The sequence below is a fragment of the Poecilia formosa genome, unplaced genomic scaffold, assembly GCF_000485575.1.
Source record: "Poecilia formosa unplaced genomic scaffold, Poecilia_formosa-5.1.2 Scaffold65, whole genome shotgun sequence".
Lineage (NCBI taxonomy): Eukaryota > Metazoa > Chordata > Actinopteri > Cyprinodontiformes > Poeciliidae > Poecilia > Poecilia formosa.
The window spans coordinates 1,524,308-1,547,566 of record NW_006800004.1 but is presented as its reverse complement, the minus strand read 5'-3'; the positions used below and the strand labels follow the sequence as shown (position 1 = coordinate 1,547,566).

Here is a 23,259-nt window from a genome sequence, read left to right as displayed (position 1 = left end):
TAATAAGAGATATTTGTCACTGAAATGTTTTATTTTGAAAAAAGAAACACTTTCAGGTAAGCATACATCATCATAACCACCATTTGGCACAGCTTTCCTCCCACTACTGATATACATTTATTAGGCCTCTTTCTTTGACATTAGATACCTATGCGGTCACATGAACATATCAGTTAGTATAGTAGCTTAATCCTCAGGTGGAGTCACATTTTGTGGATAGAAAGTTCGGGTCGGTGCAGGAAATAAGCATTGCTGATCTACTGCTTCAGATTTCACAAAGTAAGAACGTGGGTTTATACTCTACAACTTTTCTGTGGCACATAATTGCAGAAAGTCAAAATCTTTAGTGACAGTTCTAGTGTTGCATGTAAACTTTCAGGGTTTAGAAGTGGTTCTCAACGTCTCCCAGTTCCACAACCACAGTCTTCAGCTGGGAGTAGTACTCGATGGTCACCTGGCCGTTCTCCCTGCCAAAGCCTGCGGAGATTCAACAGTTTGTGTTCATTCCTACACTAAATCTCACGTTCTCTCAAAGTTAAATTGAAAGAATTGTTTATGAATGTAGAAATCTCCCAACAAGCTACCTGACATCTTGTATCCTCCAAATGGCATTTCTACAGGACTGTTATTGTAGTTGTTGATGAAGCAGGTCCCCGCCTCCAGCCTCTCTGCCACACGATGAGCTCGAGAAATATCCCTGCAGGAGGAGGGAGGAACTTATTTCATGTGGTAAAAGATTAAACCACTCACGTCTGGACTTGAACTTCATTAACCTACTGCAGTGAAAGGAACGACATGAATGGGCAGTTATAAAATCCAACCTAGAGAAAGCAATAAACTCCTCTTCAAAGGGAAGCAGCGGTAGATCTTTACTCATTGCTGGTCAGAGATAATCCTGCTGACTCTGTTGCTCACCTGGTGAAGACTCCAGAGGCCAGTCCATAGGTGGTGTTGTTGGCCCTCTGGATCACCTCGTCCTCAGAGTCAAAAGACAGGACGGACATGACCGGACCAAAGATCTCCTCTTTCACACAGGTCATGTCGTCTCTGCAGTTTTCTGTGAACAGAAGGTGTGTGAACTGTGATTTGACAGAAACCAGTAATCGCTACGACAATGAGTGAGGGGGTCAAACATACCAAGAACACAAGGGGACATGAAATAACCCCCCTTCAGTTTGGGATCAGTGGGGACAAAAGGGTCTCCTCCACAAAGCGCCTTGGCTCCCTGGCAGAAAAACAAAGAGAACAATGAGATCTGGAAACTCAGGATCTACGGCTACGTTCACACAGCAGGTCTGAATGATCTATTCTGATTTTTTTGCTGAAATATTATTTTTTTGGGGTCGATCATGCTACTAATTAAATGCAGCCACAATCAGACTTCTGTGTGAATGGTGTGATGGAATATTTTGAAGGTTATTATGATTATGACTACCGTATTTTCCGCACTATAAGGCGCACCTAAAAACCTTCAAATTTCTCAAAAGCTGACAGTGCGCCTTATAATCCGGTGCGCCTTATATATGGACTAATATTGAGCCACAACTAGCAACTACGGTAAGCAGTCGCCGACTTCATTTTTGTCCGTAGAAGAAGAAGCGCGCGGTGCATGCTGGGATAGTTGTCAGAAAGCTGGTTTGTTAATAAAGTTTGACTGATCTATCTACCTACCGACCATCTGTAATCAGGTCGTCTGCAGGTCATTTAGCACCACGTTCTCCATCAACATGCTGTGCGTGAACGGAGAAGGGTGACCATCGTCCGGCCACGCCCCGGCCCAGTCACGGAAGGCTCTCTTCGCTGACCGGAGTAGGACTGTTGTGTTGACATTCTTTGTTTACAAAGTGGCTTTAGACATTCATCCGGGGTGCTTCAGGGGGTGCTTCGACTAGGGTTACCAAGGGACCAGCCCCTATACATTTAAAGCTGGAGGGGACGGGGGAAGAGAGACAGAGACTGCGGGGCAGCATGTCAGTTGGTCTGTGTTACCCAGAAAGCAGTTGGGGACAATATCACAACACCAACACCATGAGTGAAACAATGACTGGGGCAGCCTGCTATATAAAGTACTTGGGGATCTGGTCTTTATCATCACATCCACATTTGGAGTACGGAACAAATAGGGTCCCGTATATGTTCAATAAGGGATGGGTGGCAACCCTAACTGTAGCGTCTATTCTATGAATATGTGCACCTTATATATGAAAAAAGTTTTAAAATAGGCCATTCATTCAAGGTGCACCTTATAGTGCAGAAAATACGGTAAATCAATGTGTAACAGTGTCAAGATTCTTCTGTAATGCACATGCTCATTGGAAGGTTTTCTGAAGCGGTTTCTCTGAACTCAGTTTTGCAATAGTTGTTGAATTGTTTCTAGTTAGTCTGATATCCACCCTCATAACGTCCTTGAATGTTTAATTTCCCTTATGAAAAAAATATGCATGCTTGCAATTTGTTTTGTAACCAAATAGATTGTCAAATTATGTGAATGTATGAAACCCTTCTTATGAAACTGAATGCTGTGTTCGGCTCGAGGCTTTGAATCCTGACTGTGTTCAGTGAGCAGTGTGTTTGAATGCTGTAAAGCCTTCAAATAAATACTAGGAATATATATATTATTTTTTTGGTTTTTGAAACAGTTTTTTTTCTTACTCTTTGTTAAAGACAATTTTCTCAACAATGACTTAAGACACCAAAGCTACCCGCATGTTCAGAAGAAAAGCATAGACATCACACAGCAGTACACTGTTTACGGAACTAATAATAAAAGTTATTCAGCATTGAGAGCCAACAGTATCGTCACAAGATCATAAGATGAAAGAAGCTGAAAGAAAGAAAGCATAACTAATAGCAATGACCTTTTGTGGAGCATCAACGGCAACGTCTTTAGAAAAGTCTGTCTGGATGTGTGGTCAGAACCAGGAGCGGTGGCGTCAGGATGGGATGTGCTTCACTGACAGATTTCATAATTCTGATTCTTTTCAGAATTGTTTGTTTGATCTGGCTTCTTCTGATGCAGAATTATGGCGCATGTCTCATGTCAACGTTGTAAAAGTTTGATAAAATGCAACATAACCGTTCTGACTATGAATCTGATTTGGTTCAACATATTATGGAAGTGGCACAGATTGGACTTTTTGGGTGACTATGTTGGAGTTGGGTTGCATTTACTCACTGTGTGACCATAGCCTCATTTTAAGTCTCTCAATCCAACAATGATAATGAACCAACCTCCTTCTTGGCTTGAGTGACAAACCCCAGAGCCTTGTCCAGCTGGGGCTTGCTGATCAGGGCCCCCATGCGGGTGCCGTCCAGCAGCGGGTCGCCCACAGAGATGGCCTTGGTCCTCTTCACCACTTCCTCCAGGAACTGTGGCATGATCTCCCTCTGTACAAACACCCTGGTTCCATTGCAGCAAACCTACACATTTCACACACACCTTGTAAGAGCTCACAGAGGTCGCTCTAGTTCAGACGGGCTGAGTGACACGAGCAAATACGGATGGGACGCCCATCAGTCTCACCTGGCCCTGGGTCAGGAAGTTGGCCATGAGCGCCCCCCTTATGGCATTCTCCAGATCACAGTCTTTGAAGATGATGAGGGGAGATTTCCCTCCCAGCTCCAGGGTCACCTGCTTCACCCCCTTGGCAGACATCTCCATCACCTGAGAGGACATGCAGCAGGGATGGAGTCATTCCAACTCATTTTGGTAAGTCTAGGTGCTGCTATTCAAAAGAATTGGATGTTTTGTCAACTAGAGCCTCATTCACAAGGGAAGACTTTTATGCCAATTTTTGTCCAAATTAGCAAGATTTCGCACTGGAATGTTGTTGAGTGAAACATTCTGATGTTTCAATCAAACATCGGAAACACCTCTTATCGAACTATAACGGGTTTGGCTTAATACCAAACCTGCAATAGCTACAATGTTTTAACGTCATGTGTGGACTCTCAGGTTTTGAAAACAGACTAAAGATTTTGCTGTGTGAACCAAATGTGCACATACAACACATTTTTAGCATTTGTACCTTCTTGCCAGTTGGAACACTGCCTGTGAAGGAAACCTTAGCCACCTTGGGGTGGTGGCAGAGCAGAGTGCCAGTCTCTGCTCCACCTTGGACCACACAGAACAGGCCATCAGGCACTCCTGCCTCTTTGTAGATCTCAGCCATAACCAAAGCAGTCAAAGGAGTCATGGGAGACGGCTTGAACACCATGGCATTACCTAGAAAAACCATTGTTTTACTTCCATCTCTTTTATTAGTGACTTCATGTCAAAATGAGAGTTGAAAGTCACTGCTGTTCACTGACCACAAGCCAGGGCCGGAGCCGACTTGGTGACAGAGATCTGGAAGGGGTAGTTGAACGCCCCGATCCCCACGCACACCCCGAGGGCCTCCCTCCTGGTGTAGGCGAAGGCTCCTCCAGGAAGCTGGATGTGCTGACCTGCAGTCATAGCACAAACCCGCGTTCAAACAAACAGAAAGTACGCTTCGAAACACAAAGAGATATCCCCGCACCCACCTGTGAGCGTCCCGGCCATGCCGGCGTAGAACTCCATGGTCTGCCAAGCAACGTCCACATCCACCAGGGCTTCAGTGATGCACTTGCCATTGTTGATCACTTCCAGCTTTGCAATTTTCTCCCTCCGTTCCTGTTTGATTGGGAGCAAAAATGTAGAGTCATTACTGGAAAATAAACCAAACTCCTTTATGCGACCTAAAACGGGCCAACCAGACACAAAAGGAGGATTTTGCACAAATCCGAAGGAGGGAGGGCTTCCTGTTAATGAATAACAAGAAGCTGCAAGCTTGCAATAGTCAGCTCCAATTTAAATTGCACAATAGGGACAGTAAAAGTTGGACAGCTTCAAAGCCGCCTGACCGGCTCACCCTGATAATGCGAGCGGCCTCAAGCATGACCCGAGCCCTTTCCATGCCAGACATCTTGCTCCATTTCACGTAGGCAGAGTGGGCACTCTGGATGGCTTCTTCCACTTCCTCCGCTCCACAGGGCACCAACTGGCACAGGACACGGCCTGAGCAGACAGGAAGGCAAATAAGCTACAGATAGCTGGGCTGTACTGATAGATGTCTTCCCATTTCTCTCCCCCAGAAAATACGGAGAAAATTCTAAAGACAGCTCTGAAGTTAGTATCTGATCTGTAGTTTCAGACTCTAAAGGACTATTTCACAACTTTTGAGTTTCAGATTGATTTTCTCTAGTTGAGTGCCAGAAAGATCAGTCAAACCTGGAAAGAAAATTTCAATACTGAACAAAAAAAAAAAAAACAAAAAAAAACATTTTTACATTTACAAAACTGCACATTTCTATTTGTCCAAGTCCCTTTGGTTTCTTTACCATTTTAACCTACTTTGAGGAAAACTTAAATAAATGGTCAGTCTGGTCAACCGTGGAAATGATTGTCCTAAACTAAATAAAGCACCTTTAATAAATTTCCTATGTGTGAAAGTTTTTTGTTTGCAAAGCTCCCGAAGTAAAATTCCCCTTACTTGGTACTTTGCCAAATAGAATAAAAGATTCACTGATTATAAACTGGATTTCTAATCTGTTAAGTTATGATTTAGCCCATAAATTCAGTGAATGAAATTCAGAATTTCTAAATTGATTAAAGCCAAGGTAGAATATGGGAGAAAAGTGAAATGGGACAGTCTAATTCTGTTGTCTGACAGAAAACAGAAGTGTTTCAACACTGGGCCGTTCTTTCATTTTATGTTTCACCTGTTGCATTTAAAAAGTTGTCATAGAAATACTACGATTCAGCATAATCTTTTTCATTTTTGTGTACTTTACCTAATTGGGTGGGTTTTTACATGTAGATAACTAATAAGATATTTCTCCCCACACTATAAACAAATTATGCATTAAATACATCCTAAATAACTTAAGTGCACAAAAAAGATGTTTAACACTACTTCAACAACAGGGAGTGACTAACTTAAGATTTGAATTATTTAATCAAATGTATTCAAAAATATAGTTTAAATGACTGCCAAAAGCACCAAACTCAAAAAGCTATGTTTATAGTAAAAGGTTTAGAAGTTGTTGAGAAAATTATGCAAAGGACTATCTGTCTAATGTAAGCAACGCAGTTCATCTTTATTTCAGGTATCTTGAAGTCTGAAATAAAGAAGCCCTTAGAAGTCTACATTTGGTCAGAATAATAGTACAGTTATGTTATTTGGCTGACGATTTGCAAAAAGATGCGAAACAACCCATCAGGGTTACAAATCAGAAGCTAACTTCAGCGTCGCCGTCCCTCTCCTAAATTCATCTCCAGAGCAGAGTTACTTATAAACCAAACTAAACCTCTCTGGACTGTGCTATTGTTCTACGTGTCACTTTTTAATATGCATTACCACCAGGACAAACTTTTAACATATGCATTACCAGTTGCAGGCTCGAAAACGGGCTCGGCGTTTTTGTCCTCCCTGGTCTTCACCCGTTTTCCAGCCCAGAAGTTCAGAGGCTCCGTAACCACCAGGGTTCCAGTGGAGGCTCCGGAGATCGTATCGAGGATTGACTGGGCCATTTCACACAGATTGTACCTGAAAGTTTCAGAAAAATATCTTCATTATGTAATATTAGCCTGCAAAGGTAGAGAGCTAGCAGAGCATCTAAACTAGCTTAGTCAGAGAACGTGACACGAGGACAGAATGCACGCGCTGTTATTATTGCTGATAAAAGTTATTGGAATTTTTTTCTAGAAGAAAACTGTACCGTTTGTGTTCTACAGAGAGAAGAGCTGCAAGATGGACGTCTGGTCAGAGGGGAAGGAGGATTTTACGCCCCTTTTAAACAGTCAGGACACACCTCTTTTCAGAGAAACCGCTTCTCACTTGTGTCAGGCTCATAAAGCTGAGGCTGAGCCAAACAGGCGGACTTTAAACACAAATAACTTCGAGAAAGATGAATAAACCCTGCTAAAACCGAGTCTGTCATTTCTGTTATACAATGCAAGCGAGTAGACAGAAATATGGTTTTACAAAGACACCTCACTTTAGTATGACACAGTTTATGGACACCATGAAAAAAAAAGCATTTTTAAAGATATTTTTCTAAATTGAGTGCAACACAATACAATGCAAATTATTAGAGCTGAGGAGAATTTAGAAAGGACCCCGAGATAAAGGACTTGTTAAGTTATACAAGATTATAAAACCAGTTGGTCTGTCTCCAAGAATATAATCTAAGAGCACATAATGATTAATCAACTTTTAAGAAATCTTCTAAGTATCATTTTATTAGTAATGTACAGTATAATGTTGTTTTATGAAACCAAACAGCTAACCTCAGGCAAAAACACTCAGACACCACTGTCATTTTAAAAAATTAATGCAAAACTGAAAATAGGCTTCTAATTAGATGCATTATGAAATAAAACATGTGACTTTCGGAACAATTCCCTTTTGACAGATGAGACTAAAGTGGAAATGTTTGGCCACAGTTGATAACCAAGCACAGCACATCAGGATAAACATTAGGAAGGTGATTGATGTTTGTGTAAGTAATGAGTGTGGGGTTAGTGTTGTTTTATGTTCTGTTAAGGAAAACACTGAACAGATGGAAGTAGTGCTGGTGTTTACCTTCACCAGCTCCAAGTTCTTTATCAAGTTGCTGTACCAACTTGATAAAGCAACTTGATAAATTTTCTTTATCAAGTTGCTGTACCAACTTGATAAAGCAACTTGATAAATTTTCTTTATCAAGTTGCTGTACCAACTTGATAAAGCAACTTGATAAATTTTCTTTATCAAGTTGCTGTGATAAAGAACTTTTTTTCTGCCATGGTTCTTTTAAAGAAATAATTTCATTTCAGGCGGAGCATACTGGTCCGTTAACACAAATGTAAAATTATTTTTCTTTGGATATGACTGTGAAAATTCCAAAAGTTGAAAACATTTTTTGGACATATTTAACTTGTCATTCACATCTAAACGGGATGCAAATAAAGAAAGCAGAAAAATATGACATATAATTGTAAAACTTTTATTAATATGCAATTTACTCAAAATAGAGATGATGACATTCAATAATACTGAAAGGCGTTCAGATGTTATTGTGTCAATAAAAGATTAAAATCTCAGACCGGTCCATGTTGTGAGGTGAACACGGTGTGAACTGAAGTTCTTTTCTATTTTCTCCTCTACTTTTAAGTTAAATATTACAAAACACAACAAGAAATCAAACAACGTAGTAGCTGAAACAGGCAAGACATTTGCTTCAGCACAAACAGTTCCATCAATGCTCTGTTGGGGGCGCCATGGTGACTTGACGGTTAGGAAAACTTGGCTGCTTGGGGTGGAGGTCCCAGGAACCCCCCTGCCTGCTTGGTGGCGGCTCTGGAGGGGGCAAGTCCGAGCATTTTCTGAATGTTCTGAAAGGAGGACAGACAGAAAAATCTGTTTTTCACAACCAGGTAAAAAGTGATGGCTGTTCACAGGTACTTTTGGCAGATTAATTGACCAGATTGTGGAATTTATAGTATTTAACTTAACCACAAAATATCTAATTTCACATTATTTGTCATAATAAATATTTGGCAGTAAGTACTGCATATTTTGGCTATAAGTTTATTCCTCTGACTTACTAATTTGATCTGGGAATCATGTCTGATGAACAGCTGTTTAAAAGAGGTTCCACTGCCTGGAGAACCATGAGTCAGGCTTGATGATGTATTGAAATGTATAACAAAAGAAATAATCTAACTGCATACTAGTTTGTAACTGTCCATTTTTATTTCTCACTTCTTTTAAGCTGTAAATAAATCGACAAACCTTGAAATTATTTTACATTTGATATTCAGAAACTCTGCAAAACATTCAAAGTTGGTTATTCTTAATATATGCTATTACAAATTAAAAGTCAGTTGATATTTGAATTAGGAAGCAGTTTCCAATGGAAACCAAATCCTAACATGTCTGGTTTTCCTGTGGTCAACAAAATTCACATCAAATGACCCAAAACTAACAATCAACATGATGAGAGTTACTGAAGCTTAGAAGCAGTGGAGTTTCTTTTCACTGTCGCAACTTCACTGGCTTATTCAGGGTCAAAGGTTGAAATAAATGAATATTGACTTGAAGATGAGGGTCAAAGGACATACGAGGCTGATGTAGAGATGAACTCTGTTAAACTCAGACCAGCTCCTTCTTGATGATGCAGCAATGTCACTGATCCAGGTGTTTTCAGGACAGTCTGCTGCTGATAGCTGCACTTTGTCCACAGTCATCATGACCAAGCTCTTTTAACGATGACACCAATCTCGTTCTGAATCCAACATTTTTAGATTTGGTTTTTATCTCTGATGCACTGATCACAGTTTTCTGGCTGAATAACAATCTTTAAAAAAGCCGATTTTGGCTGATACCAATTTTATTTCTTTGAAATGTCTCTAAATATAGCGACAGAGTTGGCAACATGGGAGTGTTGTAAATATTGATTTTTTTTGGTATGAACAGCGATATAAATATTGGATATAGACATCGGAGCATCCCTAGTGATCCATGTTGGTTTGTCACACCTTTACCTGTGCTGATCCACTGGCATAAAATCAGGGGATCGATTTGTGCCATGACAACCACTCAGCAAGTAACAGAAAATGTTTAAAGGTAAGAAAGTGTTTTTCTGGATTATCAAAAACGCAATAATTACCTGTCTGATAGACATGGTGCAGAGGATGTAGAGGAAGATAAAGGAGCAGTCAGTGTAGTCTTCACCCAGCAGGTTACGGTGCGACAGCCCCTGAATGTAGGACAGCGGCACAAATGGCAGCTTGGCCACAACCCTTCCATCAAAACTGCCAAGAAGAAAAACAACAAGGTGTTTTAGTTTGTTTATTGCACTTAATTAGAAAACTTGTATATTGTTTCATTTCTAAATAGTTATTTCCGTTTTGATCAAAAGTGGAGCTTACATGGAGTTGAACATGCCCATCAAAGCTGTGAAGCAGAAGCCAATTGCGAACATGGACTTCATGCGCACCTAGGAGCAAGCACACTTATGAAAAACAATATTGGACTAAAACTACAGGATCCATGTTGAAGAATTATTCAATAAGACAAGGACAGGTTGGCTGTCATAGGCCTCACCATGGACAGGTCTCTGTTGTTGTTCTTCAGCTTCTCTTCCTGTCTTTCTGTAACAGAACACGGTTTATTTTAGAGCTTCACAGTGCTCTGGGATACGCCATCACATAACGTAATCACACAGAGTGTTGTAGAGTGTCTTAAGTTTTTCGTATCATGTAAAGCACTTTAATTACATATAGAAATGATGGGAACATAGTGATAGTTACAGCAAATCAATGCCATTTGTGAACTGGTTCCCATGACAACTCGTTGGCTTCTTACCGATTTTCTTCTTCTGCTGGCGTCCTGCAGACTCGGTAATGGTTTCTTTTTTCTTTTCAACTGAAAGCAGAAAAACAAGAGTAAAGAACCATCTATAGATGCCAATCTCGTCAGATAATGGTGACCAGCCCTAGAGCACTTACGCTTTTTGCTTTGTTTTTCCACCTCAGCCTTTAGCCTCTTGTACTTTTCAGTTCGATATACTAAAACCCAGGTGATCCCTGCCAACAGAGTAGAATATGTACAAATATCAAACTGTATTCTCTTTCTTCCAATGAATGATCACTGAACAGTAGATATCTACTTTATCATATACATATTTATAAGGATTCTTCTAGTTCACTAAGCCTTTGTCTAGTGTTTTGAACTGATCTCAATGTCTAACTAATCAATGTATTGCACATATTTCTGGCTATTTCACAAAATATAAAAATAATCTACATTTTATTCCAATGTTGATATGCATATTACATATTATGTTGCTGTCCACTTTTTCCAGTTTCCAGTTTGATTTACTGTAGATTTTAATTTCATCTACTGGTCCTATATCTGGCGCCAGACCATCATACCTTGACACGCCCGTCACAGGTTCGAGTCCGGCTTGTTGACCTTTTCAGCATATCTCTCATAACCCATGTTCCTGTTATTTTACTTTCAAAGGCCAAAGAACAACAAAGAACTATCACTTTTATTATTTTTTTGTGGGTATCTGCGTACTTCTAATTCTCTCTCTTTTGCAGCTTTGCACGGAGAATTTCCAATTGAGCAAATAAAGAATTCTATTCCGTATATGAACTATAATATATGGCTGTTAATTCGTCTTTAACCAGCAGGGTGTGCTCTGTTCACATAAATCCTACGAAAAACCGATTTGCGAGTCAAGCAGCTGAACGGATTCTACAAAAGATGAATGGAGTCATGCCTGCACTTATTGGTAAGCCATTAAAAACTGAGAAGAAGCCATATTTAACAAACTATCAACACATTCAAATACATGTTAAAGCATTAAAATTTTGATATTTGCTAAAGCTCTGAGACTTTTGTTTTGAAATACAAACCGGAACCACAAGGTGGTAGCCATTAGCCTTGTCGGCTAGTTTAAATTCAAGCCTCAGTACTGACTGTAGGTCCAGAAAACTTTAGAAATCACCCATCATACCAAGGTTTATATAATTTCCCCGCCCAAACTCTTACAAGAACAATATATATTTATACAGGGTCGTGTCTCTGAACACTGTTAAACACGTCAGCTAGCTTAACGAGGATTTCCACCCACCTTCTGCTAACAGCGCCGTACAGACAGAAATAAAGACGATCAGAATGGTGTCTGCAAACATGGTACTCATGGTGGTTTTCCGGCTGACGGAGCCGCTTCAGAACCGCTTCACAGAACAAAGGCCAGACACAAGTTAAAGCCTGAGCGGCTCCTTCTCTCCACTGAGCTTCATAGAGCTCTGTCAGCATTACACATAGGTCATACAGCTGAGAAACACTTCCGGTTTATTCACGCTTACGAACACGCGCACAAACACAAAACAGAAAACATTTTCGGCCAAGAACTTGTCTATTTTTAGTAATATTATGTTACAGATAAACACAAAGTAGCGCATAACTGTGAAATGGAAAGACAATGGGAATTTCTTAAATTGTATTTTTTACAAATAATGATCTAAAAGGCGAGGCAAGCATTTCAGTCCCTTTCACTTTGAGGAAGGATTAAAAGTGATTTTTCTTTCACTCAGTTGTTACTGATTGCTGTGTTTTGGCATAAGTCCATTAGTTTTGAGACAAACTAATTGACTTCTCAGTCAGGGTTACTGCTTACTCCTTGTCAAGAATTTTATTTGAATTAAATCTCCTTAAAAGCCTTATTTTTTAAGGCTTTTAAGGAGATCATCAGATATGATAGACCCTATCATATCTGATGATTAATGCAACTATGGCTTTGTGATGATGAAAGATAAAATATCTCTTCAGCTTTCTAGGAGAAAACTGTGAGGTTCTACATCAAAACTCACTTATATATATATATATATATCAAGAAATTGAAAAGAAAAAAGATCTGATTAATTGTGGTCTTTCTTTACATTTTTTGTGGATCTTTTAGGGGCGATTGGGCTGTGTTTCTAGAATATATTTAGCAGAAAAGTATCATTACTCTAAATTCCTGAGATCTGAATATTTCTAACAGAACACTTTGGTCCCAGACTGCAGTTTACTGGTAACTCCTGGAGGTTTGTAAAAGTAGAATGGGAGAAAAATCTTATAGTTATCAGGCTCCTCAACAGTCTATATTTAAGACTAAAGTTTATAGTTAGATTGGTTATCCTTACTATCTCTGTAGTCATAGGCTTAGACTGCATATTGACAACTCTTCTATATTCCCCTACTACTCTCCAAATTTGCAGTATTTGCAGCTACTGCAGATTTTAACTGTACTGTCTGTCTCTTCATAGAATCTACATCTGGTTTAGCTGCAGCACCTGGAGGGTTGTTGCTACCAACAACTTACATTCTCCTTCTGTCTTTCAGTCCTTAACCCTATATCTCTCCAACACTGAGCTTTATTATTATTATTATTATTATTATTATTATTATTATTATTGTTGTTGTTGTTGTTGTTGTTATTGACATTGAGAGTACTCCTGGATCAGTGCTGATCAATGCTTATGTTTTCCTCTTCTTTTTGAGTGCAGTCTTTATCTTCTTGGCTGCTCACACTGAGCCTTGTTCTGCTGGAGGTTTCTTCCGGTTAAAGGGAAGTTTTCCTTTCAACTACCACCACATGCGTTATTATCAATATGAGGGATTGCTGCAAAGTCAATGTCTCTGTGCGGTCTACTGGGTTTTCTACAACCATTTTAACAACTTGAAAATTAAACTGAACTTGTTGATAATAGGATCAAGTTGGAATGAACTGACCTGACTAGGAGTCGTCTTTTTTTGTAAAGTGTCTCGATATAAATAAACTGAATTGAACTCCCTCCCATTTCCTGTGATCTGACGTCACTATCCTCCTCCTCACCGTCACCGTGATGAAATAGGAGAAGTGCGCGCGCGCACACACCGGCATGCACAGACCGCATCGGCCGGCAGATGAAGCATGCCGGGAGACAGCGAGACAAAGCCGGGTGACCCGGGCCAGCGTGACAGGCACCGGCAGCCGTTCCTGATCGGTGTGGCCGGCGGCACGGCCAGCGGAAAGGTTGGCATTTCCATCACAACAGCCGAACATGCTCTTTGTTGACGTTGTGATCAACAAAGATCACGTTGTGATCGATTCTTATTTTTTGTTTGCTTGCTTCCCTTAATTATTTTTTCTATACTTTGCATCATCCTTAAAGGTGTTGCTTGATTAGTAACATAGAAGGGTAATTTGCAAGGTATATATATAAAAAAAACATGAACAAAGAGAATGAGCAGATTTCAGTTTATCAGCAGCAGCTGTGCAGAGGCTGCAGATTCAGTCAAATCAGAATAAACTACAACACATATCTCTCCAGGGAGTAAAATGTGTTACTTTAGAATAAAATGGAGGGATTTTGTTGCAGTGTTTATTATGGGATCATGTATTCCTTCTTCTTGTTTCTCATGGATCTACATGCACCGTTTCTGTTCTTCCTCCTCATAGCTTTATTCCCAAAGTCTACAGAATGTTGAAGCTTACAAGTCTTTCAGAGTCCATTCTTCTATAGAAAAGAAAAAGCTGCTTTGGTGCATGGCTGTGTTGCAGAAAAAATATTGCGGATTTTATTTCATTTTATGGCCTTGTTATCTATGCTTTCAAAAAAGTTGTAAGTTGTAGTTGATTCAATCTGCAAAACTTTATTTGTGGTTGAACATTCAGTTGTTGGTGGTTTCTGTTTCCTGATGCTATGCGCCACTATCTGAAAGTAACCGTTCACAGAAACACCTGTTTCCATGTTATTCAAATGGGGGTTGAACTGTGTTTCTTCTTATTGTTTGTCTGCGAGCTGCAAAGATGGCTAAAGTTGCATTTTATATCAAACAATGTCAACTATGGATTTATTTAATGCTTGTTAAGATGCATTTATCTATTTTATGCACTGAACATAGGCAAAAAGTTTACTCTTCTCCTCTCTCCCCCATCTTGTAATGTTACCAGATTTGACATTGTTTTAAAGCTTTGTTGACATTAAGGGTATCAAGGAAAGTGCTTTTTTATAACCTGCTAATGTGGAAAGTTTCATAATTCTTGACTAAAAAAATTATGGACATTACGGGAAAGGGTGTAGTACAGACTGTAGTACAGATTGTGTGTTAGTGGGAAGCTTTATTGTATTCCAATCTGAAAATTGTGGGTTGGATTCCAGCATCCTCCTGTCACATGCCGATGTGTCCTTTGGCAAGGCACTTAGCCTCCATTTACTGATCTACATATTAGTAAATGAGGCCAGTAGATATTTTTTTAAATGTTGTGACCAGCTCAGATGGAATTTTATGTGACTGGAGGAACAGTGTGTAGAAGTTTAACCTAGGAAGGGGTAGTCTGGCTGTCTGGCTCAGCTCTTCTGAAGTAATTTTGTACACCATGAACTGTTTGAGAACAATCAACTGTTTCCATGACATACTTCAACATAGCATGGACCTATACTCTAATTGGTCAATGGCCAGGGAACTCCATAGCGATCACACTACCTTCAGTCATTCGCACACTGATGGTGGTAAGGTAGTACATTGTAGTCACAGTAGTCTTGACAAAAGCAAGGTTACTATGCCAGCACCAGCACTACCGGGCCAGCACCAGCACTACCGGACCAGCAGCAGGTGAAGTGTCTTGCCCAAGTAGACAACGACTGAGACAGACTGTACAGGGGTTTGAACCGGCAATCCATGGGTTACAGGACAAACTCCTACCAGCATCCCAACCTTTGCTCTCTGGGCTATGACAGAAAACTCAGAGTGCAGGCTGTGACTCTGACAATTCTGCTTGGTGTTTATGTTCTCGTTTGGCCAGTCATCAGTGTGCAACAAAATCATGGAGCTGCTGGGCCAGAACGAGATCGACCACCACCAGCGCCAAGTGGCCATCCTTAGTCAGGACAGCTTCTACAAGGTCCTGACCCCAGAGCACAAGGCCAAGGCACTCAAGGGCCAGTTCAACTTTGACCACCCAGGTATTGCAGTGGTCTTCACCTCTTCATTAAAAGGAAAGATTCGAAAGTTTTTCACCCTAACAGATGGTTTATTCAACTGCGTTTGAGAAGTTATACTTTTACTATTTTGTTCTTTCCTTCGGTCTAGATGCATTTGACAATGACCTTATAATTGAGACCCTTTGGGACATCAAAGAAGGAAAAACTGTCCACATTCCTGTTTATGACTTTGTCTCCCATTCCAGGTGAGTCTTTTCTTGACCTTACAATCCTACAACTCTGATAGCTTGTGTGAACTCGGGTAAAGGTAAAAATCTCAAAGCAGACCTTATATCTCATATGGACATAGTGAGACATAGCAGAAATGGCTTTAGTGCTTTGTGTTTGCTCTCTGTCCATCAGGAAGGAAGAGACGGTCACAGTGTACCCTGCCGATGTGGTGCTGTTCGAAGGCATCTTGATGTTCTACTCTCAGGAGATTCGAGACCTTTTCCAAATGAAACTGTTTGTGGATACGGACGCAGACACACGTCTGTCGCGCAGAGGTGATGTCATATTCTTAAAGTGAAAAGATGCTTAACTAAAGGTGCTTGGGCTGTTTTTTTTAATGTTTTGGGAGCCCCTTATTCCAGTGTGGCTGGAATAAGGACACACTGGCCTTTTCCCAGAAAATACACTTAATGACCCTCTAGTACTGAATTGAACAGCAGTTGCTTTCAGAACTTCCTTAGTTCTTCTTGTCTATTTTCAAGAAGGTGTATCATACAGTTGCTGCAAATATGTCTCTGTTTCTTGTTTTTAGCTGTTTGGTATGGCATCTGGTGAAGTCTTATGCTACTATGACCTTTTTTGGACTTGAATGTGTTGTATTGTCAGAAATGGTATTCTGCTCAACCAGTCTCCCTATTCTCCTCTGACATCAGCAACGCATTTTCACCCACATATTGCCCTCTGAACATTTCCTTCTTTCAAATTGGTTCTCAGAAGCTTGGAGAAAACACTTTTTTTTTCTTTGTCTCTCTTATTTAAAGTGTTACTCTAAGACTTTATTGTCCAGACGGCTAGAAGCACTGGAATTAGGAACCGTTACCAGTGTTTGTAACAGAAAACACAATACTTGGTACGTATATTTGGGTGTTTCTGGTTTTTGAAGTTTGTAGACACAAACCAGATCCAGGTTTAATTAGAATTAACAGTTCTAACGTGCAAACCAAAGTGTGTCCTGCAAGATGCAGTCATTTCCCTTGAACGTTCTCACATTGTGTCATGTTGTAGCTGTTTAGGAGTTTAAAAGTTGTGTTGGCAGTGGTCACTGGATTGTACAATGCTTTGCATCAATTTTCTAGAGAAATCTTTCCAATAACATGTAGTGAATGGACATAGTTACTCACAGCGACTGTGTTTATGCTAATGTTTTTCTGGAAAATTACCCTTTTTTTAAAATTTCAAGGCCTCGAGGTTTATTTAAGCACAACCATGACCGGTAGTGTGGATTTATAATAATTTATTCAATTCCTCAAATTGGCATTTTGGTGTTTTGCACTGGATGTTTTGTCATGCAAAGTATTCCTGCAGTTAGCTTTGTGGAAAATCTTCTGTCTGTGTGTCTCTCAGTGCTGAGGGACATTAGTGAACGCGGCAGGGACCTGGAGAGCATTCTAGCCCAATACATCAACTTTGTGAAACCTGCGTTTGAGGAGTTCTGCCTGCCAGTGAGTGTGAATTCTGCTCCTGCCATTTGCATTCTTTGACCATGAATATGGACTACAACCTCCCTCTCTCTGTTTTTCCCCTTGCTGTTCAGACCAAGAAGTACGCTGACGTGATAATTCCTAGAGGAGTTGATAACACCGGTGAGTACTTTGTGTTTTACCAAGAACTTGGATTGGTAACACTTCACTAGACTCAACAGGGATATCTTGAGGGATGCAGCTGTGTTTACTGTTTATCTCTGAGCTCACATTTTTTGTCTCTGGGAGCTAAAGAAGCAAGATTAGGGACAAAACAGCATTGTCTGGGCTGAGAAACAGGGCATCTGTAACTCAACAGGTGAAGATAACAGGATTTCTAACTTTCTGTCTGAATGAATTTTACCAACTTGCACCTGTTATTCTCCACATACAACTGTTTTGATAAAGAAATGCTGTACCTTCTAAAGATTTCATAGCCCTCACTCCTCACTTGTTTTCTATCCGTCATGTTTCAACTGCAAACTTTAGTGGCGCCAGTCAGTGACATGCGCCTCTTGTATTTTTCTCTGACTACAGTTGCCATTAACTTGATTGTCCAGCACATCCAGGACATCCTGAACGGCGGCCTGACCAAACGACCCGACGGGTGGATCAATGGATACGGGTTTATGAAGCAGCAGCAGCCCGGCGTGGAGTCCAGCAGCCGGCCCCACTGACCTGAAACCACGTCAGTCTCTAAGTGCTCTTCTTCTTCAGTGCTGAGGATCAGCAGTTAGAAACTGTAAAGGTCTTCCAGCGGTCTGATTCTCCTCTGACTAAAGACATCTGTATATATAGAGAATTTGATTTAAGCTTTTTTTTCTGATTCCAGTTTCCTCCTTTAGGTTTGAACTTTATGATCCAATTTCAGTTTGATTCAGGGCCAGAGCTGCTTGCCATTACAACAGAAACAGACTTGAATGTGATGTATAATCAGAAATGGTTTTCTGCTCAACCAGTCTCCCTATTCTCCTCTGACATCAGCAACGCATTTTCACCTACACATTGCCCTCTGAACATTTCCTTCTTTCAAATTGGTTCTCGGATGTTTGGAGCAAACACTTGGTTGTTTTTTTTTTATTTTTTTGTCTCTCTTATTGTTGTCTTTCTTCACTTGACCCTTTCTGGGAAACAAATATGTCCATATATGCAAGTTAAAGTTGAAATAAGTTGGTTTTATTGTTGCATTTGTTTTGCTTTACCTGTTAAAATGAATTTTGAGACAAAGGAACCAGTTTCCCCCTCAGGTCCTCTGATTTAACCAGGACCATTGCGTCTGAAACACAGATGGTTTTTGTCTTTACTTTATGGACCAGCTGCAGATGTTTAGTTCAATATGATCTGGACTCATTCACAATTAGAGCAATTCATTTGCTTCCATATTCTGATGCAGACAGATGATTTTTTTTATTATTATTAAAAGCTACACTAACAGGTACAGGCATTAAATTTAATGTCTAATGTGGAAAGTGTTGCTGTAAATGTTCTTATACTTTTGTATAGAACTTTTTCTGATCTTCTCAGGTACTTTGCTGTTCTTTCTCTTCAGGTTATTTTTTGTTTTTGTTTTACTGTTGAACTGAGTGACATGTCACCTGTTATTAAAGCTCTCACGTTTTCACAAACATTACAGTCAAACTCACTTGGGCTAAGTTGCAGTAATCAGTCAAATTAAGTTATTTTCATTATTGACAATGCTTTAAACGCTGCTTGAAAAACTATGAAGCGTACAGAAAATGGGCTGACTCAAGTCTCTCTTCTTTCTTTTTTATAATTCTTGTTGGAATAAACTAAAGGAAATGCTGTATGCTTTATGGGGGTAACTGTTCCAGGCAGAAATAGATTTCTGGCTTCTTTTGAGGTCTGAACTGGAAAGTCTGATTTAGACCAACACTTCCTCTCCATTATTTTTCCTCTAACTTTTGCATAAAAGTTAAATATATGCTGCAGGTTCTTTGAGTATGTAGGAGTTACAAGAATGTCTCCCTTTTATTTATCAAAACATGTCAAACATTTATCTAATTTCTTTATTCTTATTTTTTTATTGAACTAAAACAACCGGTGAAAAATAATGGGAGTTCTTGACCAGGTTAAGAGAAAAATCATATTAAGTGAAAAAAGTTCAGATAGTAGTATTAACAATAAACTGTTACGAGAAGTTGTAACATTACCAGAATAATGTCATAATATTAGAAGAGTTAAGTATTCATTTTCAGAACTCAACAAAAAAAATTAAGATGAGGAATGATCAGTTGTTCACTTTGCAAATAAGGAAATTATTTAATCATTTAACACACCAGCATCACCTGATCAGCATCAGGACTTTGAAACAATTGTGCAAACGACAGCGCTGCCTCACTGGTCACATCAGATTTTGATGAGTATTGAAGATATTTTTTTCTCAATAAAACAACTCAATATTACCACTTTCTCCTGTAACGTTGTCTTTATTCTGACTATTTTCACTATGACTTTATTTTTATATTAAAAATAAGTGCATCTTGCCTTAATACTCTGCTGGTTGAATATGATTTGATTTGGCAACTAAGAAAAAAAATCAGCTGATTCCCATCTCCGTATCTTTACACAGATGCCAACATACAGATGGAAAAAGGCTTCGACTGCAGGCCTGGTCTGGTGGATGAATCAGAGCGACATGTCACCTGCGTCTGTTTATGATATACAGAACATGTGTTTAAGTACAATTACCTTTCAAACTGTGGGTTCTTTTTAAAATGACATCCGCATGTCATCTGTTTTATGGAATTTACCACCAGTCGCAAACTCTATACTTTTTCTCCAAGATGGATGTTTCACACTAACATCGTGATGCTTTAGAATCCATAATAGACCAAAAGAGGGTGCAGAATGAGATCACAGAACTATCCAAAAATACCCAGAATGTGCATCAGTTCTAAAAGATATTTCAGTTTTCTTGGGTTTCCTGTGATTTAACTGAAAAATCAACAGAACGTCTAGTTTGAATTAACAAGACTAAACAGATAATAGAGGAAATCTCTTTAGTTTTATGGGGAGTATCTATTCATTAAGTAACAAAAGGAGCAGGATAACCGAATATTTTTTAGCATTAACTGGCAAACTGAAAGCAGCATGTTTAAGAAGCTACCTGAGCAGATAGCCTGACTAAATAAACCATCTAACATCAGCTGGTGTTTGATGGTAAAGAGCGGAACGGCAAAAAAAGGTAGAGTATTACTGTCAACAAGCAGGAGAGACTGCTCATTTAATAAACTCAAGTGTTTATTTTTACCATAATCAAAATAAACATTTCGATTGTTTTGATTTTCTGTTTTAATTTGGAAAATAGATTATGCCATGTTTTTTTATTTGTGTCAATACAGTGGAAGTGTATTTTGAAATGAATATGTTGAAACAATTCACCTGTGATCACATCTTTACCAGATAATACGAAACAAGATTACATAAGTTCCCACGTTTCAGGAGACATTTTAATGATGCACCGATGTGGTATTTTCTAAGCCTGTATCTTTGAAGGCTGATGTGTTGATTTTTTTTTGGGGTTGTTGGCTTAGAAAGGGGAAAAAAAACAAGCCAGGTTCTTAAAGAAAATGAAGGAATTTCAAGATGAGGTCCATTTATGCATCAGTGTGTATGTCCGTAAACTTTCCCTGATTTTTATGAACTACAAAAGGTTCAACAAAATAATCAGATATTAGTCGACCAAGGGAAAATCAACAGATTCTGATCATTAGCTGATTGGTGAGTGCATCCAGGTCTTCCTAAATCATTAAAATGCTACAAAGAACTTAAATTGTCCTTTGAGCAGATAACAGTACCAAACTACAGCACCAGAACTGTCCACCGGGTCTGAAAAGTTCCTGCAGGTCATTACTCCCCTTCCTGATGCGTCATTCCCTGATTGCGGCGTTCTGACCGAAGAGGCCGCGGTACAGTTCACTGCGGGCCTCGTCACTCATGGAGCTGTGGTCCACAGGCGCCATGAAGTTCACCAGCTTGCTGTGGACGTGGAATCGCACCTTGCGCCCCTTGCTGGCTTTGGTGTCCACCTTCTTCTTGATCTTGCTGCGCAGCTTCTGGATGGCCAGCCACTGCCTGCCCATGGCCACCTGATCGTTGGGATCCGTGGCGCTCGTCTTGCGCTCGATTAGCTCCCTTAGGAGCTGGTGGTAGAAGTCGTCGTCGTCGAATACGTCCTCGTCCAGGTCTTTCAGGTGCGTGTTTAAGGTCGGCTGATGCTCGGCGACCTCTCCCTCCTCTGGGATGTTGTCGAGAATTTTGGCAGAGGATTCTCTCTTGCCGAGGACTCTGTATTCGGAGCGCCTGGTCTGGGTGCGACGCAGCAGCCTCTCTTTGTCCATCAGAACCTGCTCCACCTGGGTCAGAATGTTCCTTTCAAATGCTCCGAAACCTTTGCTGCTCTTGCCCGTGGTCAGGCGGGTTTTGTCGTGCCACTTCTGCAGCGTGGTGTTGCGGTAGGGCTCGAAAGCTGCAAAACGTTTGGCCATGAAGTCTGGGTACTCCGCCATATCCATCTTCCTTTTGGGCGCTCCGACGTCCGCCGATGACCTCTCCTGCTCCTCTCCACCGCCATCGCTGTTTATCTCCTCATCATCCTCGCTCCCCGCTGGAGGCCTCCCCACGGAGATGGGGCGTGTGTCGGGGCTCTGGTACAGCAACTGGTCATGCAGCTCCAGCAGGGACCTCTGGAGAGCCTTCAGGGCCTTGTGGGTGTTCTTCAGAGCCCCGGCGTACTCAGGCCCTCCTCTCCTCTTGAACTCTGGGAACGCAGGTGGCTGAGGCAGCTGGTTGGCAGTCACCAGGGCTTTCTGGAGTTTGATTCGGCCCTCAAGCAGCTGGTCCCAGAGAGCCAGCTGACTCTTCACTGCCCTGCCTTTCTCTACCTCCTCGTCCAGTTTGTCTTTAGAGAACGTGTGGACAGCGTCCCCTTCCTGCTCGCCTTCCATCTCATCGTCCTCAGAGCCTTCATCCTCATCACTGCCTCCGGACTCCTCACCACTGCCATCATCTTCATCTTCACTCATCCCCAGGTCATCCATGCCTTCCGTCATTTTATAAAGGTCCACTTCAGGAAAAGTGGCGTCAGAATCCTTCGCCTGTGGTGTCAATTTAGCATCTAGTTTTGAATATCTACTCAAGTATTCCAGCTCCTCTTCTTCATTATCATCATTATCGTCATCACCACCCTCCTCTTCCTCTATAGAACCCTCTTCATCATCTTCCTCCGTGTCAACCTCATCATCCTCTTCTTTGTCTGATTCTCCAATATCCATAAGCAACTCTTTACGGGACACTGGCTTCCCCGCATACCTTCTGTCCGTGTCCAGCAGCAAGGAAGAGTTGCGTTTCCGAAGAGAACTGACCCCGACCCCAAGATCATCCTCGTCGTCCTCGCTGAACCTCTCGACCACACGGGCTTTGGTTGCTTCGTCTACATCGTCCTCTGGATCCGCAAACTTAGGCAACGGATTCAACAGGTCCTCGAGCTCCTGGGAAAACGAGCCCGCCATGACGGAGAGTTTATATTTTTTGCACGTGTGGAGCGGCTACTGATGAGATCACGGTGCATCTGACGTTAGTAACATGCGACGAAACAGACCGAGAAGCATGTGTAAATAAACCCTGCGACTTGTCTCTCAGGGAACATTTGACCCTAGTTCGAGGCTGCCTCCCCCCATGCCCTACATTATTTAGTTAATAATAATAATAATAATAATAATAATAATAATAATAATAATACATATAGGCTATCTATCTAGCTATCTATCTAGCTTATGCATTCTTTCACACTTTCTGATGTGAATTTAGAATTCACGTATCCGGGTTTAGGTCAATTATTATTAATTATTTTTTCAAATAATTCCAAATGCCACAGATAATCATAGAAATTTTCTAAGGCATTTTTTTTTATTACTTTCATCAAAGTCAAACGTTTAAATACAGTAAGATTGCTGTGTCTTTAAACACAATTTGATATGTTTTTGGAAGCTTCTGGTATATGTCTTTTTATATAGCATA

At 40.5% G+C, this 23,259-nt stretch overlaps 4 protein-coding genes across 4 annotated transcripts; 1 reads left to right on the top strand and 3 right to left on the bottom strand.

The window, feature by feature from the left end:
- Positions 1-10: 10 nt before the first annotated feature.
- Positions 11-6,849, bottom strand: aldh9a1a.1 (aldehyde dehydrogenase 9 family, member A1a, tandem duplicate 1). Its single transcript, XM_007554670.2, has 12 exons — positions 6,742-6,849; positions 6,412-6,569; positions 4,893-5,038; positions 4,525-4,654; positions 4,312-4,446; positions 4,029-4,225; positions 3,524-3,664; positions 3,232-3,420; positions 1,138-1,225; positions 916-1,057; positions 585-697; positions 11-477 (listed from the first exon to the last, which is right to left on the bottom strand). Exons 2-12 carry the CDS (start codon positions 6,551-6,553, stop codon positions 383-385), a joined length of 1,518 nt encoding a protein of 505 aa, XP_007554732.1. The 5' UTR covers positions 6,554-6,569; positions 6,742-6,849; the 3' UTR covers positions 11-382.
- Positions 6,850-7,989: 1,140 nt separating this feature from the next.
- Positions 7,990-11,878, bottom strand: tmco1 (transmembrane and coiled-coil domains 1). Its single transcript, XM_007554667.2, has 7 exons — positions 11,650-11,878; positions 10,517-10,594; positions 10,374-10,433; positions 10,113-10,159; positions 9,938-10,005; positions 9,676-9,820; positions 7,990-8,398 (listed from the first exon to the last, which is right to left on the bottom strand). Exons 1-7 carry the CDS (start codon positions 11,717-11,719, stop codon positions 8,300-8,302), a joined length of 567 nt encoding a protein of 188 aa, XP_007554729.1. The 5' UTR covers positions 11,720-11,878; the 3' UTR covers positions 7,990-8,299.
- A 1,535-nt stretch (positions 11,879-13,413) lies between these two features.
- uck2a (uridine-cytidine kinase 2a) lies at positions 13,414-19,648 on the top strand. The gene is made up of 7 exons (XM_007554668.2): positions 13,414-13,578; positions 15,352-15,511; positions 15,639-15,735; positions 15,893-16,035; positions 17,105-17,202; positions 17,295-17,343; positions 17,758-19,648. Exons 1-7 carry the CDS (start codon positions 13,477-13,479, stop codon positions 17,895-17,897), a joined length of 789 nt encoding a protein of 262 aa, XP_007554730.1. The 5' UTR covers positions 13,414-13,476; the 3' UTR covers positions 17,898-19,648.
- Positions 19,649-20,437: 789 nt separating this feature from the next.
- aatf (apoptosis antagonizing transcription factor) lies at positions 20,438-22,826 on the bottom strand. Its single transcript, XM_007554666.2, has one exon. The coding sequence runs from the start codon at positions 22,749-22,751 to the stop codon at positions 21,111-21,113; it is 1,641 nt and encodes a 546-aa protein (XP_007554728.1). The 5' UTR covers positions 22,752-22,826; the 3' UTR covers positions 20,438-21,110.
- Positions 22,827-23,259: the final 433 nt, after the last annotated feature.

Bases quoted from the DNA above. Each gene is read 5' to 3' on its own strand.
- aatf (XM_007554666.2), bottom strand. From the start codon at position 22,751: ATGGCGGGCTCGTTTTCCCAGGAGCTCGAGGACCTGTTGAATCCGTTG.
- aldh9a1a.1 (XM_007554670.2), bottom strand. From the start codon at position 6,553: ATGGCCCAGTCAATCCTCGATACGATCTCCGGAGCCTCCACTGGAACC. The intron at 4,226-4,311 runs GTCAGTGAACAG...TGGTTTTTCTAG, and splicing joins GGCTCCGGCCCTGGCTTGTG to GTAATGCCATGGTGTTCAAG. The intron at 478-584 runs GTAGCTTGTTGG...GAATCTCCGCAG, and splicing joins TGGAGGATACAAGATGTCAG to GCTTTGGCAGGGAGAACGGC.
- tmco1 (XM_007554667.2), bottom strand. From the start codon at position 11,719: ATGAGTACCATGTTTGCAGACACCATTCTGATCGTCTTTATTTCTGTC. The intron at 10,006-10,112 runs GTGAGGCCTATG...GCTTGCTCCTAG, and splicing joins ACAACAGAGACCTGTCCATG to GTGCGCATGAAGTCCATGTT. The intron at 9,821-9,937 runs GTAAGCTCCACT...TCTTCTTGGCAG, and splicing joins ATGGGCATGTTCAACTCCAT to TTTTGATGGAAGGGTTGTGG.
- uck2a (XM_007554668.2), top strand. From the start codon at position 13,477: ATGCCGGGAGACAGCGAGACAAAGCCGGGTGACCCGGGCCAGCGTGAC. The intron at 15,512-15,638 runs GTATTGCAGTGG...CCTTCGGTCTAG, and splicing joins GTTCAACTTTGACCACCCAG to ATGCATTTGACAATGACCTT. The intron at 17,203-17,294 runs GTGAGTGTGAAT...CTTGCTGTTCAG, and splicing joins TTGAGGAGTTCTGCCTGCCA to ACCAAGAAGTACGCTGACGT.